At 43.2% G+C, this 18666-nt stretch overlaps 1 protein-coding gene across 10 annotated transcripts in view; it reads left to right on the top strand.

Annotated features, from left to right (window-relative positions):
• Nucleotides 1-18666, top strand: part of mtmr4 (myotubularin related protein 4) — a 61246-nt gene that overhangs the window by 12162 nt on the left and 30418 nt on the right. Inside the window, exon 1 of one of the 10 annotated variants that reach the window (XM_029249082.1) lies at nt 5829-6236. The exons of the other annotated variants lie outside the window; for them this stretch is intronic. Coding sequence (XP_029104915.1) covers nt 6192-6236 — 45 coding nt within the window. The 5' untranslated portion in view covers nt 5829-6191. Of the gene's footprint in view, nt 1-5828; nt 6237-18666 lie in introns of those variants that run through there. 10 annotated transcript variants of the gene reach the window in all.

Here is an 18666-nt window from a genome sequence, read left to right on the forward strand (position 1 = left end):
CCCACTGCGCCACCCTTTTAACAACCAAAAATAAAGAAGGCTAGTTAATTTCTAACTTTTGAAGGGGATATGGTTTAAATAGTAGTGACGTGTAGTCTGCAAATGTTTTAAATATATAAACTTCAGTAACAGTATCCTGCTTCTTGGTGTTCTTTCTAATGAAACAAGGTTTTAGTATCTCATTGATTTTTATTTTTTTTTTTTGACAGCTGTTGATTATTGCCTTGTAAATTAGAACAAAAATAGAGTTGGGTAAGTAGCAAAATGTATTCGGCATTAGGGTTTTAGACCACATATTAGCTGGCAAATGGTTAGTGACTAAAATTAGACAGATAATCTTAACATTGGTCCATCTTGGTGTCTTTTTTGAAAGATAGGAAATTTTACTCTCTGTCATCATAAGGCCTATAATCTTACACATGATCCGAGATGTTTTTTTTACATTCTGCAAAACAGAGCATGCATGCTTACAGTTTCTCTATGATGCACTGTGCTTTAAGGCAATTGACTACATCACATCTTCCTGTGCACACAGGGTGCAAATGTAATTACAGTCAGCAATGAAGTAGCCATTCTTCAAGGCCCCTATATTAGGCCATGTTGGCATGCAGTCAGCTGCTGGGGTTAAACTAGTTACTTCAGTGTGTCAAACAGAGTATAATAACAGTCTGATAAATTGCATTGAGTTAGGATCACGGAAAGTTCTAAATTCAAGAGACAAACGTTATTGAATTTACGTTTGAAGGTGCCTATTGCTTCTGATCATGTCTTAATGTTCAATGCTTTTATAGTGCAGAAGTCTCTACAGATGGAACAAAAATGGCACCTTGAGAGAGGATAAACGAGCATTGTCACAGCTTTTTCTCAATGTAGCGCACTTGAGCAAGTATTTTTTTTCGTGGAGCAGTAAAAACTTTGAAATTACTATTTTTAAGCAGGTGCAATTAAATTTTTTTTTTTTTTTTGATGATGTGCCACGGATAATCTTATTTAGCATCGCTAAGCATTGATCACATTTAATACAGGTTGAAGGGCTGTTGCATTGCATTTTTATTGTGGGTTGGGACTAGTGACTTCTCACAAAACACTGTTAGGCTATTGTCAGAATGTATTGGAAATGGGAAGGAACAATGGATTATTTTACTTTTCATTGTTTCCCTCTGGGGGGGTGCGGTGGCGCAGTGGGTTGGACCACGGTCCTGCTCTCCGGTAGGTCTGGGGTTCAAGTCCCGCTTGGGGTGCCTTGCGACGGACTGGCGTCCCGTGCTGGGTGTGTCCCCTCCCCCTCCGGCCTTACGCCCTGTGTTACCGGGTTGGCTCCGGTTCCCCGCGACCCCGTCTGGGACAAGCGGTTCTGAAAGTGTGTGTGTGTGTGTGTTTCCCTCTAAATGCATTTCTGTTAACTGGCCGTGAGGTGTGACGGGGTCCGGACAAAAACACTAGTAAAAAAAACGTAAATACCTGAATTGGCCCTTGATATCACCAACAATTATGTAAACTGTGAGGCCATCTGTACTCTGCTAGGTATTTGTCTGCAGCTGCTCTTTGTACTGTTAACTTCGAGCAAGCACCTGAAATCTTTCTTTAACTTGTGGCAAGTTTGGACAAAGAATGCACAGCATTTTCAAACCTAGTAAATAAGAAAACAATGGATTTCTTTATGAAGGGATGCAAATGAAAACATTCAGTGTTGATCATCTCACCTGCAACATTCTCTTTATGTTCCATAGGTCTGTTGAGCACTTAGTGATGAGGGGTGATGAAAAATTGTTTTTAATAACTATGACTTTGTTCCTTGTGAAGTATATCAGATGTTACTCAGACAAGGCTGCTGGCAGGTTCTGATAATTCATAAGGAGTCTTTGAAGTATTGGTAGAGTTTCTTTGCTTAATGCTATACATTCAGACAAGGGCAGAGTTCTGAGTGACCTGTTTTCTTGGATTTATCATTTTATTGGTAAATGAACATTATTAACAGTATGGTATCTTCTTTTCCAGTAGCACATCAGTAGCATGCTAGTACTGTAAACTGTCAAATGTCAGGATTGTACATGTCAAACAAATTGTTTTAAAGCAAATTCTGGGTGTGCAGCTTCATGTGTTATGGTATACTGAGTTACTGTCTTGTGTCATTCTGCTTCATTGCAGCATCAAATTTGGTTAGTTACAGCCAACCAACTAGTAAGCTCTAACGGGTAACACAGCGATGGCGAAATTACGACGTACCCATAGCTGTGTATAGATATGGTAACAAATTCAGTCACAGTGCACTGATAAAGATGGATTGGTAAAATGAGCATAACTTTATTTCTTTAGATAAATATACATCCGTCTGTCCATTTTCAATAAGCGCTTGTGTAGTGTAGAGCCACAGTGGTTTGGAGCCTTTCAGAAAGTATATAAGGCATGAGGCAGGGTACATCCTGGTTGAGATGCCAGTCCAATCCAGGGGAATCAGTCTCTCTCTCTCACACACACACACACACACACACATAGAGTAAGGACAATTTAGACAAGTTCATCTGAAACACACTGTTAGTAGAAATAGTTTGTGGAAATGGGTTTATATTTTCATGTGTTCTTGCGGAGCATGTGGTAAGTGCGTACAGATTGGAAATAGTACAGAAAATAAAATCAATTAAGTGCTGCCTTATTTCACACTATGCTGCCAAACCCAGTAATGGTATGATTTAGTAAGGGACTCGTCCAAAGGTCTGTATTCCCTGCTTAACATTTGCGTCTAAGCACCAGTTTTTCAAGTTGGTTTAGAAATAGCTCAGACCTGAGACCTTGATAGTTAGACTAGATAGACCCGGTGCCACATTCAAAAGCAATCGGCAAAAAAACGAAGTTGACCATTGTGGCTTTTGAAATATTTTCCAGTGAAGTTTAGTTGATTGTATCGAGTGGTAATGTTTTTTTGTGATGTAATTTAATGCCATACAGTGAGATGGACATTTTCAGTTAAATTCCGTAGGGAAATATTTCACATCTGCAAGATACTTAAAAACATTATGCTGTTAGTAACATTACTCATCTGCAGATCTCTGTAGTAAAAAAAAAAAGTTTTCTCTATTCACATCCTGCATATGGTGTATTTAGTTTAACGGCAGTGTGATTTCAAAGAAAGAATGGCAGTTCCTGAAAGGTTTAGGATTTTGGCCATTAAGGCTTGCTTGTACAAGCTACGCAGTGCCACATGCAGGGAATGGGATGATCGAGTGCTGGATCATAATCCCACTTGTGCTGGATTGTGTGAGATTAGACCTATGCTGCTTTTCAGTCTACCCTGAGCTGCTGTGCTTTGGACATTTACCGCTTCCTTGGTTTTGGATGTGAGAATAGAGTCTCGGCCTGTTGAAATAATGGGCTTGACATCCACAGGTTCCTGGCTCATTGACTGTAATTGGGTGTTGTGTACAGTTACATCGTTTAGGTAGGTTTTCACCTCGCAGCTATGGTGAGGGGTTGGGGGAAGGGCTTCTTTTAAAATAGAGTGGCATAGCACATGAGTGATGAGCTATTCGCAGAGCTGTGCCGTATAAAGCAATCTGATGTTTGTCCCCATGCTTGGCACCCCCTCCACCACCTTATTCCAGAGACATAAACCAACTGAGGGAATCCTGACAGGGGCCAGTGTAAGGAATACAGTGATTTATACAAGGCGGGCTTTGCTGCCCCAATTCAGCACATATGAGCTTCAGCGCAGCAAGGTACCGATCTTGTCATTTGGACACCGAGTGGCTCTGCACACTGTCTTCTCCGCAGCCAGAGGGCAGTGCTTTGTTGAGTGTCCTTTGCAGCCAAAGCTTACACCGACCATCCTTAGTGCTGACTGCCATTGAGACCATAAGAGGAAAATGCATCTCTGCAGAGGCAGTCAGCTCTGCTGGCAGTCAGTGCATCACAGTGGCTATGGTGGGGTCCCTTCCCACTGACATGTTAGCATTTCTCCACATTATATAACCACACTAGGAGTGGCACTGAATTCAGATGACATGGGTTCAACCTGGGTTCTACCCCTTCCCTGAAGTCTCATGGGACTGCCTTCCTATATTTAGCAGTGCAGCACTGAGATGCACTATGCTACTGATTGAAGGTCCCTCTTTCTTTCTTCTACCTTTTCCCAAAGTGTTTCTGTCATAATAACAGTGATTGAATGTGCTGTTTTCTGGGACATTAGTGTAGTTACTCATCAAGCCTGGCATCTCAGCCCTGGTTGCACATCTTTGTTAAAACTTTCAAAAAAGATCCAAAGCTGTCCTGTCCACCCTTTCGTCATATAATGGAGCCTTGTACAGTGTAAAAACTGCTGCAGCAGCTTGTGAATGTGTATCCTACTTTTTTCCCCACTTGTACAGCAGGGTTATTTAGGACAATGGCAATATTTCCCAGTAACAATTTTTACATCCACAACAGGTATTTTATTCACTCTGTACCATGTGTTTTACTCTGCACAGCACGCAGACACTATATTAAAACTAATGCATGTACTTCTTGCTACAATGTATTGACTCTCTCAACCAATCACAATATTAATTATGACAAATCTAGCTCACAGCTAAAATGGCAGATTGAATGCAATCTTTTAGAAATAAACTATGAAAAGGAATGAGTCCATTTAAATTTACAGCTCATAAACTGTCGTTGTTTAGCATTCAGTTTGGTGGCACTGATGGTCCAAAAATAATACTCGTGTTCATATTTCATGTTACTATTTGTGGTCACTTGAAGAATAATGATATAATTTAGTAATTCTTGTTACAAATATTGTATCGTTCTCATACATTAAAATATTTTATCTCTTTAAATTTTAGGTGGCTTTTTTGTCTGGGGCCTTCAATTTTGTTCCCCCATAAGAAATGATTGTAACTTAATCTAGTAGTAACTAGAATTTGCCTATTAGGGTGACTTCATGGAATAAATTTACCGCATTTGGCAAATTATGGCTGTATAGTGTGTGTGTGTGTGTGTGTGTGTGTGTGTGTGTGTTTAATGACGTTCTGTATATGTATTCCTTTTTAATTGCTTATGTGTACTTTTATTAGCATAGCTCTGTTAAAGTACTGCCCTTTGTATTCCTACGTGATGGTCCAACAGTGCAATCGTCCTTGCTTCTCAGTTTCCATGTTCGATGCTAGCAGATGCAGGATTCATGAGAACAGTTCAATGTCAAGCTCTGTCTGCAGTGGAGAGCAGCTCTGGGGAGGCGTTCTGTATTCTGCGTGTCCCCCACCCCCTGCAGCGGCAGGAGAGCTCTGCCCATCTGGACTGGCGCACTGTAGGATGGTACTGATGCAGCTTGCCCAGGCAATGACTCATCACATGAGGGGATGAGCAGAAGAGAGGGAGAAAGTCTGATGGTGGGGCGGGGGGGTGTTTGCTGTAAAATGCTGTGTCATGGGAGCTCTGCATATCACACTTGCTTTCCCCACCCCCCGCTGCCAACGTGACTGCTTGTTGACACCTGTGACTCCTCCCCATCACCATTGTAAATGGGGAAACGACAGGAAAGCCGCTTCCAGGGTGTAAAAAGGAGCCGCATCCTCGGCTAGCGGTCTGTAGTGCTTTTATGTACAGGGGGTGCTGTCGAGAGCATGCCCTTGCTTGAGTCGCCCGGTTGCTGTGCAAGTGGCATGGTTGCGTGGGATCTCGCTGGAGCATGGGGGATCGGTGTGGGGAGGGGGAAGTGAGAGAGCCTGCCAGAAGGTGGGAGGGGAATGTCTCGACTGAGGGTGGAGCTTAGCATCAGGCACTTCCCAGCTCCTGCTCCTCTCCATCCCTCTCTCTCTCTCTCTTGCTCTTTCCCATCTACGTCCTTCATTTCACGCAGCATAGCTGCGTACCTGCTCGTGCTCCGTTTTTCCTTTTTCATCCTGCTGTAAAAAGCATCGAAGGGAGGGCGGGATCTCTGCCTTGTTGGACTCATCTCGGCAACAAGACTGTCAACAGTGAGACGGCACCCCCCCCCCTTTTTTTCTTTTTTTTTATTTGGACCCTCGGTGGGGGAACGAGGGGTCGTGCAGTGTCAGTGCGTGCTGAGTGGATTGAGGAATTAAGAGGTGGGGGTGCACGGGCGTGTGTTTGCAGTGAGGGGGACGCCTGTGGAGAAGGATGGTTTTGCCGTGTGCTCGAGTACTGCTGCTTCGTAGGCTGTGGGAGTCCCCGGCACAGCCCATCTTCATCTGATCATGAGCCTGGCTGCCCGTGTTTCCTGCTCCATGCTCAACTGCTTTGTAAGTCTTCTCTTCTGATGGCCCGTTCTCCTCCTTTCGCAAGTCAGCAGGTATTGTGAATATGTAGAAGCACAAGTAAGCTGTGAAGCAGTATTGTGCTATTGATGTGTTTTAATGCTGTAACAATAATTGCTTATTGCTAATAAATAGCCATTACTGTGGGTGAAGTGGATAACAATAACAAAACGAGCAGGTTTCAATTTCCGCCTCGTTTGGGATGCTGAATGCTGCAGGATGCTGGATGGGTGCTTTGTGTTGAGGATGTCCACGGAGGGATTTGGAGAGATGCGCAAAGGTGTGGTTTTAAGAGAAGAAAGTGTTTCATTGTTATATTTCCTGTGCTCTGTTTGCCTTCATGTTGATGAGGATTTGGTGGAACCTTTCAAAGGCGATAAGCCGAATCCTTGAGCAAGTCCGCGACCTGTGTTTCGGGCCCTTTTTTGTTTAAAAGCCCAGTACAGTATGTAAAGTTAGAAGGTACCGATGTAGATAAAGCACACAGTCGGCTGATTCCGGTCGTACTGCGGCTCTGGCGGATGCTAGTTTGCTCCTTGCTCTGCCCCAGATGCAGGTTAGCACTTGGCTCACATTGGATTCCCTCTGACTTCAGCTTATGACCCCTGGGCCATACTGGGCATCCCATTCGCTGAGGGGGCTTCTCATTGTGTGAAGGGAATTCGAAGGGCGGAGGACAGATGCCTCTTATCATCATGGAGATGTATTCTTTGACTCAGAAAGCAAGTTACTATAACCAGTCTGGTTTGCTTATTAATGTGCTGCTTTGTTTATTTAAAAGATTGTCCCTGAATATGGCTTGCAGTTCTTCCATAGGGCAAGACTGGACTCCTAAAGACTTCAGAAAGGAAAGTCATATGTCTTGTCTGAGTTTGACTTTTCAGCTCTTTTTAATATTTCTGGTAATCTTTGTTTTTAATCTAAGCAGTGCATGAAATATTTTCAGCTAAGAAAGAGACTGGAAGAAAAACTCCTTGATGTTATGTTTATGTGTGGTCAAGGACAGAGCGCCGTGGTCAAAGTGGAAGTCTGAACCTAGAATCAGTCATTAGTTTTAGGGCCCAAGTTGTGAATGTTGTTCTGTACATGATAAATCTGAGTCCTTAATATGAGCCTCCCCCCCAGACCTCTTTCTGGATGCTTTAGTAATTTCGTAATTGTTTTACTTGCTGTCTCTGTTCAGCGGTTGCTAAAATGATTTATTAAAAAGCTGTCTAACGGATAACGCTTCCATGTAACCTGGCTACCGCTCCACTTCAATCCATTTTTCAAAATGAATTGAGCACGAGCGGAGAACGAGGGCAGTTCTCCTGGCATTGACGGCACTGGCACCAAAGCGACTTCCTGTGGTGGACACTGGACCACTGGCTGATTAGGCCAGGTTGGTTACTCCACGATGGCAGATGGTCCACTGTGGTTAGCAGCCATCCATGAGTTCACATTGGATTCCTGCTGACTTTGACATCCCATCCACCCAGTGAAGTTCAAGGACATCAGTCTCACAACCTGGCGAAGCCAAATGTCTCTCACTAGTGAGGATACCCTGGGAAAAGCTGGTGTCATCTTCAATTGTCTTCTGTGTGAGCCTCATCAAGGGGCAGTTCTGTACTTGCTGGAGTTAATGGACCCCCATCCCGTCACCAACAGTTCCAGCAGATTTTTTTTTTTTTTTTTTTTTTTCCGGCTGTGCTGATGCCTGGGGGGGCCAGCATGAGTGTCCTTGTCGCTATGTATTTTGCTGCCTCTCTGCCCTGCTATAGATCAATACCAATTACATGTCTCTTCCCGCACCCTTACAGTTGAGTCATCTGGAGTGGTTCTGCATCCGCAGTGGATGGCAGCTTCCTTGGCTTGGCCGCGCACCCTGGTCTCAGTTTCATTCAGCATTGTGCTAATGATCCCTTTCACTCATTCATTTAATATGTCACTGGTTACCATGTTCTTTCTGTCTGGTGGTGTTTTTCTTAAATTCTTTTGGATTATTGTCAACCAGTTAATTTGGTATCAGCATAATGATTTTTTTTTTTTTTTTTTGTCACTTAGGAATTGTCTAACAGAGTACAGACTTCTGAACTTAGTTTGGTTGTCTTGGTGTTAAAAGTTGATATTAAAATTTTGTCCTAATGGTTTAGATTTTTGTGATTGTAAGGCATGATAAACTAGGTTAGCTTACCTAGTGGGCCACTTTAACTGTTCTCTCACAGAGGAAATGCTATTGACATATTGATTTGTTGTCAAGCTGGAGACCTGATGACGGGGCAAGAGAAAGGGCGCTTTCGACGCATTCACAATCCACATGAACCTCCTTGCATTCAGCGAAGGGCCACCAAGTGGAGACGCGTGCTTCATGCATGACGTCTCTCCTGGCTCTCCAGCGAGCCTTGGACCTTTTGAAATATTTATCCTTCTGAAAAATGTACACTCCATGGAGAAAGGGGGGAGGGTGTGATTCCTTTATCTCTGGGTTCTGCAGGAGTAACCAGCCCACCTCCTGGGAATGGCACTTTCCCTCAGCAACGTAGGTGCCCCCCCGCTATGGTTGCTAGTGCTGGCATTGTGAACATGCTGCACGCACCAAGCACACTCCTCTACAGAGGTTGTCTCGTCTCTATAGTCAAAGGCATTCTGTTCACCCTCCCGCACGGAGGGTGTTGGTGGGATTGTTCTGGATTGAGCTCAGTGTTTTTCATGAAATTCTGTGCATAGCAAATTGTAAGCTTTGTTTGTTTATTGTTAAGGATACCCGAGAGTGAATTGCAGCTATGAAGATGCCACCTGTTGAAAAAGTTTAATGGAAATTGACGACTGAATATTCTCTTCATTCTTTCACACTTGAAATATGTTCTGTTTTCTGTTTTATCCTCCTTATTCAAACAAGCCAAAGCAATCTGGATCGATGGGATAATTTTCATGTGTTGATACAGAGAAAAATTTGATTGGTGAAATAATGATAGTTTAGTCCTTTTTCATTTGGAATGTTGACATGCTTTAAATAGTCAGTTTTAAATGGTAAATAAATGCTTGAAATGTGTGTGCTTTATTAAATACGATATCATTGAATCTGGAAGTCCTGTAAATTAGCATATTACTTTTATGCGATTTAGCTGCCGTTGTGCTTTTTTCATTAAGCCATGAATGCATCTGCTCTGGTGCCTTATTTGGCTACAAGAGCTCCTTACTTACACTTTTTTATTTGCACTTCAAGCCCATTGAGAAACATTGATTTGATAATCTGGGAAATTCTAATCCAGCACAAAGAATCAGTCAGATTAAGTGAAGGTGGCCTCCCTGTGAATGATGGACCACATTGTTGTCGAGGGAAAGCGTCTCTCTGAAAATGTTTCCATGGCAACTAGACTCCCATGGTGGTGCTGTCTGGCTCTGAACATCGTTTCCAGACTATCTGAATGCCACTGCGGTCGTTCTTTTTCAAGCACCGCCAGAGATTCCATACCCCACATGTAATCCTTGAAATCCCTCAGCCTTATTATTTTGTGAATTAAAAATTGGTATTTTGTGTTAATTTTATCTATAGAAGTGGTATAAGCATTTTTCCAGGAAGGAGTTTATGACAGGAACAAAAAGCATAGTTGGTTCTGTGGAGCTTTGTGAGCTGTACTAAGGAGAAAGCGCTAAAATAAAAGGAAGTTATGAGTTTGTCCTGTGAGAGAGGATGAATGGTGAGGGCTGCAGGCAGGGCAGGAACAGCGTGACACAGCAGAACGTGCTCAGAACAACTTGCTCCGTTTCCACGGCTGGTCTCTTCTCCCTGCGGGGTGCCAGAGTGTCATCACCTTGCACCACGTTGCATCCGGAGGGCTGCCTGATATAGCCCTCCGAACACTGCTTCCATATCAGTTGGAGTGGTAGCCACACTAATTGCGTTTACCTCACACTGTCCTAAAAGCCGGTGTAATCCTGCGGACAGGTACAGGCATCGCCAGGCCGACATCACCAGTAGGGCTGCGTTGTGGCTTCTCTCTGAAACCCAGACAGCAGACTGGCACCTCGCTGGCACCCCCTAAGTCTTAAATTATCTTCTCTGTATGTGTTAGTGTTTGTCTCTGCCTCTGTCTGTCTGCATGTTTGTCCTCAGATGTCAATCCTCTGCGGCCGTAGATGTGTGCGAGTGGGCTGAGATTTTGTTTATTACCTTCTGTTCACGTTCAGAACTGACCATGTTTTCAAGCCGTGCAGGAGAGCAGGTTCTGGAAATGTTCGATAGATAATCTTGAGAGCACAATATGGAAATGGCGTTGAATCCTTTTGATGTTTGTATGTCTTATTTCCAGTCGTGTGTATTAAGGACGTGTCTATGCTGAGGAAAAGATCCCTCAGTAATTGGGAGAAGGTACATGTTCCTTCGAGCTTGTGTGCATCTTGCCAAAGAAGCACTTGACTCTTCTTGAGATGCTACCAGAACGTTAATTCTCTTCTGTACTTGTGTTTAAACGGGAAGAATATGCGAAAGTATGTAAAGACAATGGAAGAGCATTTACCTGCTTTAACCTTTTGGTTGACATTTTCAGGACCTGTAGCTTGATTGTTTCATTGCCTCAGAAATCTAAAAATCCGTATAATTAGCAAAGTTACAGAAGTCTCATGCAGGAGCCTGATGAAGGTTAATTCTTTAAAAGTTTACTTAAAGCGGTTAAAAAACCGGCCTTGTGTCAGTACCGTTTTTCATGTCCAAACCTCTGGATTGGACATGGATTTGCTGTAGACATTTTTATCAAGCTGTGGAATCTGTATAACATTTTGTTAACATCCTACCACATAAATTAATGCTCAGTGTATGAGGGTGCCAAAGGTTGTACTTAGCTTTTGAATATGTAATACATCGTAAATGTATTTGTTTGTTTGGACAATCATTTCTGCTACGGCATGACTTCTCATAGCGTGAACGGGCTCATACACAACTGGTAAATGTGGGAATGATGTCAGTGTAATGCAAAAACCGCATTGGCTTATGCCCAGTTTCATCCCTGAGATGTTTACATTTTGTGTCACTTAGCTGAACTCATAGTAAGAAAGCTGAACGCAGTGGCCCATGGAGGAATGCATGACGCTCGGTTCTCCTACGTTTTCTTTTGGAAGTGTTGATAGTGAGGTTTTCCTAAATTTTCCAGTTTTCACAAAATTTACTCATTTATTACCAAAACATGAGTAAGCAAGGTGACAAGAATGTGGCTAAGACGCATGCCAGTGATAAAATTTCATTTAGCGAGCGTAAAAGAAATGGTGACATAAAGCGTTTTGAACGAAACAGAAGAAAATGTGATGTCGTTGGCACAACTGACATAAAGGAGTCTGTATGTTTCTGTACTGCCTTTTTCCGCATTTGGGTTTGTGCTGTCGAATCATTCAGTAACCCACATTTAACCCTCCAGGCTGAGCATACCACTTAAGTCTCTGGCTGGGCAGTGCTGGTCCCAAGAACTTACTTAACATTTATTTATGTGATGCTTTCTTCCAAAGCACCTTACAATGTTAAGCTACTAACTTGATTTACCCATTTATAGAGCTGGGTAATTTTTACTGTATTAATTCAGGGTCATTACCTTGCTCAAAGATATTGTAGCAAGAGGCAGAATTCAAACATGGGTTCTTTGGATAAGGCAGTGCTGCCAAACTCTGTGCCACCTGCTGCCCCTTCTCTGGCTGGGGTTAAATATCTACTGACAAGTGTATCTCTAACTTGGGTAAAGCGGGCTTTAATTCCACCTGGCTCACTTTTTGACATCCGCAGGTGAGGTAGCTTACAGTGGGAAGCAAGTGGGCGCAGCAAGTGGAGGTGAGGTGTGAGAGCTGACACCTTACAGTCAAAGGAACCGGGTTTCAATAACCGCTCCTCCTGTACAACCCTGCACCCAGGCTCTTATTAGCTGCAGTAAATATTGCCCAGGTTTGTAAATGAATACATACTGTCGGCTTTGTATACTGAATTATGAAATAAGTTGCCTGAAAGGAAATAAATTAATAAATACTTATAATATGAGAACAAAGCAGCTGAAATGTTGTTCATTGACACCACCTGGACATAATGTACAAGAGTCATAAAGAAATTGGACATTTTGTGCAGTTAATGATTTGTTTATACTATAGGCTTTTGTAGTGAGCGGTGTATGCACCTTTATGGGTGCCTTGCGACGGACTGGCGTCCCGTCCTGGGTGTGTCCCCTCCCCCTCCGGCCTTACGCCCTGTGTTGCCGGGTAGGCTCCGGTTCCCCGTGACCCCGTATGGGACAAGCGGTTCTGTGTATACATGTATGAAAATCAAAATGCTCCACAGGGTCAGTAATCAAGAAATTTACCAGTTGGAACAAGAAATAATGTATTTTATGCTTCTGCTCACCTGCTTCTTCTCTCGTTGTTATAGCGTAGTCAACGTGCAGACTGAAGCATCATGGAACCGATGCCCTTTTTTGTAAAAACTTGGTTCAGTACAACAGCGATCTCCGGTATACTGAGGCCAGCGTTGAACTTATGACTGGTAGTGTTTACTTTGTTTTTTCTTTGGAATGTGCTTTGAGAAGCTGCTTTTGAAGGATGCATATGCATTATTAGTCACAACTTCAAAGTTGACTGAAACTTGTTTTATTTTTAAGAACCAAAGCTGAAATGTCCACTTTACCACTGATTAACTTTTATGCGATTCTCCTTTGATCTAAGTAAACAGCCGGTCGAAGGTTATTGGAAGATGGCCATGTTTGCAATTTGAAATTAAATGTCATTATGTTTAGTTTGATTCAGCAAAGTGGGCGTGGAGTTATTGGAACAGACCATATTTCCAGCTACTGGATTTGTATGGGGAGGGTAATAATGGGCAATGATGGGATGCTAAAAGTAGGGGGGAGGGTGGTACATGTCACACATCGGGATTCAGACTGTTGCAACTCCAGGATATGTGCAAATTAATTGTAATAAAATGTTCTGCTTCAGGTGAACCCATATGGGCTGGTAAATTTTTAATTTACCAATTTAAAGGAAGCTTTTCGCCAAGGCAACTTGCTGTGTTAAGTTACCTACAGTTCTTAACCCATTTATACAGCTGAGTGATTTTTTTTTTTTTTTTTTTTTTGGGGGGGGGTGCGGTGCGGTGTGTTTGACCGGGTCCTGCTCTCCGGTGGGTCTGGGGTTCGAGTCCCACTTGGGGTGCCTTGCGACGGATTGGCATCCTGTCCTGGGTGTGTCCCCTCCCCCTCCAGCCTTGTGCCCTGTGTTGCCAGGTTAGGCTCCCCACGACCCCGTATGGGACAAGCGGTTTCACAAAGTGTGTGTGTGTGTGTGTGTGTGTGTGTGTGTGTGATTTTTAGTGGAGTTAAATAGGGTAAATGCCTTGCTCAAGGCTGGAGGTGGAATTCAAACCTGTGACCCTTGTATCTGAAAGCAGCAAAAACACACAATTCCAACCAACATTTGACCTGTCGTTGTAGAACAGCATTAAATTGAAATCCTTGCACAGGTGATACCACAGTTTAATTGGTACCTTTACAGGCAAACTATAAAAATGATATAGTAGCATTTTTCTCTGACTAGCTGTTCTGGAGCGCTTGTAGTGATTAACTGCTTGGACATGGATGTGAAATCTATGCCTAAGCTTAAGCATTTTATTGGTTAGTAAGGTATACAATACTGATAGATGCAGTGTTGCTTCCCTTGAGGGTTTTTACACATAGTTGTTACAAAGATTGTCGAAATAGCATGAAGGGATTAGAACGCTAGGTTTCCTGGTCTTACCCACTGCATTCTAAGGTAAACAAAGTAATAAAAATTAATCTTTATATAAGATGGAGGATGGAGATGTAAATTAGCTGTTAGACTAGCACAGTTTATGCGCTTCTCCCTGTTTTGTAGATGTATAAACACATATATCAATGCATATACGCTACATTTTTCTTATCTGCACCATCCAAACATGTTATAAATTCCCAAAGACTGCTCTTTGGGCTGGACTGTGGGTTCGTGGGTGTAGCATCTGCTTACCAAGGTTAGGTTTGTGTGTGAGCAGGGGTACTGCTGATTAGTGTTTTCCAGATAACCAGGTCCCCTGCACTGCTACCAAGGTCTCATAATTAAAATGTACAGTTTTACATTAGTATGTAGAGTTGTGCTAATGTAGCGTCAAATCTTATTAACCTTCACCATGCACTTGTTGGGAAGAAGGCGGGGGGTGGGAGCTTCCGGGAAGCAGTTCAACTGTGGGGCAGTGATACCACCCCCCTTAGCAGTCTTGGCCTCCACTTTCGGCATGCTGACCCCGTTTATGGTTGGGTTCTCAACAGAAGGCCATTGATGGAATCGGCATAGCTCGTCTTGGGTGGAGGGGGCTGCTTCCTAGCTAGCAGCAGAAACACACTTGTGTTGAAGAAGGAAGAAGCATGTTATCTGAATGGCATTATTGTTGTACATAATGTTGAACTTCACTTTTTTTTTCTTTTTTTCTTTTTTCTTTTTTTTTTTTTTTACTTAAATATGCTGCAGCACTTGGTAGAAAACCTTTTGTTCTTGGACTTAAAGTAAATTTGAGTGTTAGTGCTGCCATTTGGTGTGGTTTTCCTGCGAGGGTGGTGATTTGGAATGAGAAATTTTGCTGAAATGGGCAATTAGTGTTTTTTTGTGTTTGACTTATCAGAGTGTTCCCTTGTATCCTTGTTTCTCTCCACTGGTTTCCTGTAGCTGCCTGTAGTTCAAGTTGAAGACTGTGGTTACAGCCCACAAGATCCGTAGCCTATACCTACGGAACCGGATCACTCCCTACATCCCACCAAAAGTGCTTTGGTCCCACACTTGAGAGGTCCAAAATGTAAAGCCTGTCACTTCTCAGTTTTGATTCAGAGCTGGTGGTATGAGCTCCCTCCGTTCCATAGAGCTACTGAATCCGGGGTGGCACATCGAGTAGCGCTGCTGTCCCACGGTGCCTGGGTGGTGCTTGAGGACGTGGGTTCCATCCCGCTCAGTATGTGTGGAGTTTGCATGTTGTCCTTGTGGCTTTCCACCCACAGTCCAAAGACATGCTGTTCAGGTTCACCCACAGTGTGTGAGTGACAGAGAGAGAGTGTGTTCCACTGATGTATGGATGAGTGATCCAGTGTAAGTAGTGTATCTAGCAGTGTAAGTCACCTTGGTGAATAAGGTGTGTGGGCTGATGACATTACATAGAGTTCATTGGAAGTTGTTTTGGAGAAAAGCATCTTCTAAAAAAAATGTAAAATGAATCCCTCCCAACATTCAAGAAGCATTCTAAAACCCAAAGTATTTTCCAAACGCTCCTCTCACGATCTTCTGACAGCTTCATAAACTTTCATCACACGGTTTGGCACAATGTGAGAGGCTGATGGTAGGATAGTGGTTAGAGCTGTCTTTGGATCCATAGGTCACAGGTCTAAATCCCTCCTCCAGCTGTAGTAGCCTTGAACAAGGTAATTACTCTAAATTGCTAGGGTAACATTATTCAGCTGTATAAATGAGTTAATAGCTGTAAATACATTAACACTGTAAGTCAACTTTGAAGAAAAGCATCTGCTGAATCAGTAAAAGTAATTACCTTTGTACTTTCTTATCAAGTCTATATGTACCTATTCATGTAATGTGCACCAGCAAAAATGGTAGTATTCTACAAATTGATTGTGCAACAGAAAAGGTGTGTCTAGCAATAAAGCTTTGTCTTTGGACTTTTTTTTTTTTTTTTTTTTTAAAAACTTGGAGTTACATTAGAGAAACTAATAAATGCACATGTGCAGACAGGCTTAAAGGAGACACAAAGACATGGATGGGAGTAGAGCGAGCATATGTGGGGGACTGAGAGAAGATCCCTCCAGCAAAATGTCTCCCCTCTTTGTTTGGGGATTTTAATTACTAGAGCGACTAACGCTTTCCCGGCTCTCTGCGATCCACGATATTGGGAAAGGTCTCGCATAGCAGGGTCTCGGTTTTTCCTTCCTTTCCCCAACAGCATGAACCTTGCACCCTTCTTCAAGTTCACCACCTTTCGCCATGGCCCATAGTTGGTGGCTAAACTTAAAACCCGTTGTTAATGCAAATCCAACGGGGAGAAGCTATATAGATGATCTTCTGAAAGGCTTCGTAGCAATTCTGCCGATATCTATCTCGTTAAAACTGTGGCACGGTGAACAGCTTTAGTCTCAACGGTGTCTTTTATGGGTTAGCAGGTGCCGTAGTGGTAAGAGAGTCTTAGTCAAAAGATCCAGGTTGGAGTTTCACCTCCTGCTCTATAACCCCTGATCGAAATACTTATCTCTGAATTGATGCAATAAAAATTACCCAGCTGTATAAATGGTGTCCAGAGCATTTAGCCCAGCAAGTAGTGCTGCCACCTCACAGGATCTGTGTAGTGCAAGAGGACGTGGGTTCGATCCCCCTTTCCAAGGGCATGCAGTTCAGGTGGATTGGTCACACTTAATTGCCCACAGTGTGTTTGTGGATGTATAGCTACAGTGCGATGGACTGGCATCCTGTCCAGAGCGTACCCACCCTCAGCCTTGTGCGGAATGCTTTTGGGATAGGCTGGGGTTCACTGTGACCTTGAACAGGACGAGCGGTTATTGAAATTGGGTGGTTGTATAAATGGCTAAATCACTGCAAATAGTTAAACGCCGCATGTCACTTTGAATAAAAGTGTCAGGTAAATGTAACTGGCTAGTAGTTCCTAGTGTTATATTAACACCAAGCTTTCCACCTATGCTATTTAAGGAATCAAGAAAATATGCTGAATAATTTATTTGTGATGCAGGTTTTTACATCTGCTCTTTGTGCCTTGCCAGCAAAGGATTTTCCAGCTGCCCTCCAGCATCACTAGTGCTGCTGTGAAGTCAACATCTCCTACTCGATAGGCTCAGACTCCTTGTCGCCCGGGGGAGTGTTGATGGGTAGTGGTGCGCGGGTTGGCGCGTCTTTGTGGAGGGGAGGGGGTTTCTGTCTTGGTTGCCAGACCTGCAGATTTTGGGTGCGGTCAAGTGTTGGGGAGCATGCTGCGTGCGCTGGCGCAGACTGACGAGGACGCTGCGGCACCTGCAGGATGAGTAATGAGTGAAGAGTTCACGGACCTAGCCGGGAGCGTCTGCTGTCTAGACCCCGTGAACGTTTCGATGCCTCTCTCCGACGCATTTTGACAGTCTTGTGCCAGGTCACTCTTCAGACGCTCGTGTTGCCAGCAGCTTGAGAAGGACTAATGATGCCGAGGTAATCGGCACCTGCCTGTGACTCGAGTGCCTTTTTTGCACAATAAAACTGAGAAGTTTCACTATGTATAATGCAGCACCTGGGGCAGACACAGGTATTTTTGCAAAAAGAGGGCACTTCTGATAGGAAAGCATGTTGAGTACCTTTACTCTTTGTTACAAATTCTCGTTGACCAGCACATCATCACTGTATTCAAGGGTTGCGAAGCATGATGACAATCGCGAGACAAGTGGCAAAGTACATGTTTTTTTTTTGCCTGGGATATTTATACGGATGCATTCTGCTCCTTTATCTCTTTTCTCTGTCTTGCAGACGAAAGTTGTCTGGTATTGTACCGAAAACTGAGCCTGAAAGGCTGTGTGACTTGTACTTTGTTTGCAGGAGCGATACAGCCGTTCCACTGTGTCTGTCCAAGGGTTTAATTTAGTCTGGAAGACCAGCCCACGTATTACCTGCAGGAAAAACAGCCTAATGCATTTGAAATGTGAATTGAAATTCTTTTTATCCCGTCTTAGCAGGACACTCACTTTGAGGAATGCATTTTTTAAACCTCCGGAGTCCTGATCATTCTGGCCTGCTTGTCAAGCACAAGTGGCAGTTTGTGGAGGGGATCTGTTCTGTGCCGGCTGCTTCGCTCAGAAACTGCTCTGCAGCTTGTAATTGTGAAGCATGTCTGGAGTCTGTGGCGCTGTCTGCTGTCCGCGGCGTCTGTCTCAAGGACATTGACAGCAGCAGGTGTCTGATGTCTTGTGGCTTCCTTACAGAGGTAATTGCATTTTTGAGATAGGCTGAAAGTTGTAAAAAGTTATGAATCATCCATGAAAACACAGAGAAACCTATGAGTAGGAATGACCACCAGTTTTATTTTGTCCTTGGAAATGTACTCTCCTCCCACATAAGCGCTCTTAAAATTTTAACTATATAAATGGAATCATTCTTAGTGCTAATCAGCCTTATCAAATACTAAGTCCTCAGCTTCAAAACACAGCTGGTAACTTGATGTGCTTTTAACACCAAAGAAGTACCGTGTAAGACTTCATCTTTCAGTTATCAATAACTACCTGTCCAGTGCAGGGTTGTGATGTTCTGCTGTACCCTGGAAACAGCATTAGGCAGGATACCCCAAAGCCATGATGCCACAACACTACAGCGTAATGTTATTGTTTGTGTGAATTTATTTATCTATATGAATATATTTTTTATTCATAAGAAA

Source organism: Scleropages formosus, chromosome 25 (genome assembly GCF_900964775.1).
Source record: "Scleropages formosus chromosome 25, fSclFor1.1, whole genome shotgun sequence".
In the NCBI taxonomy this organism is placed as follows: Eukaryota; Metazoa; Chordata; class Actinopteri; order Osteoglossiformes; family Osteoglossidae; genus Scleropages; species Scleropages formosus.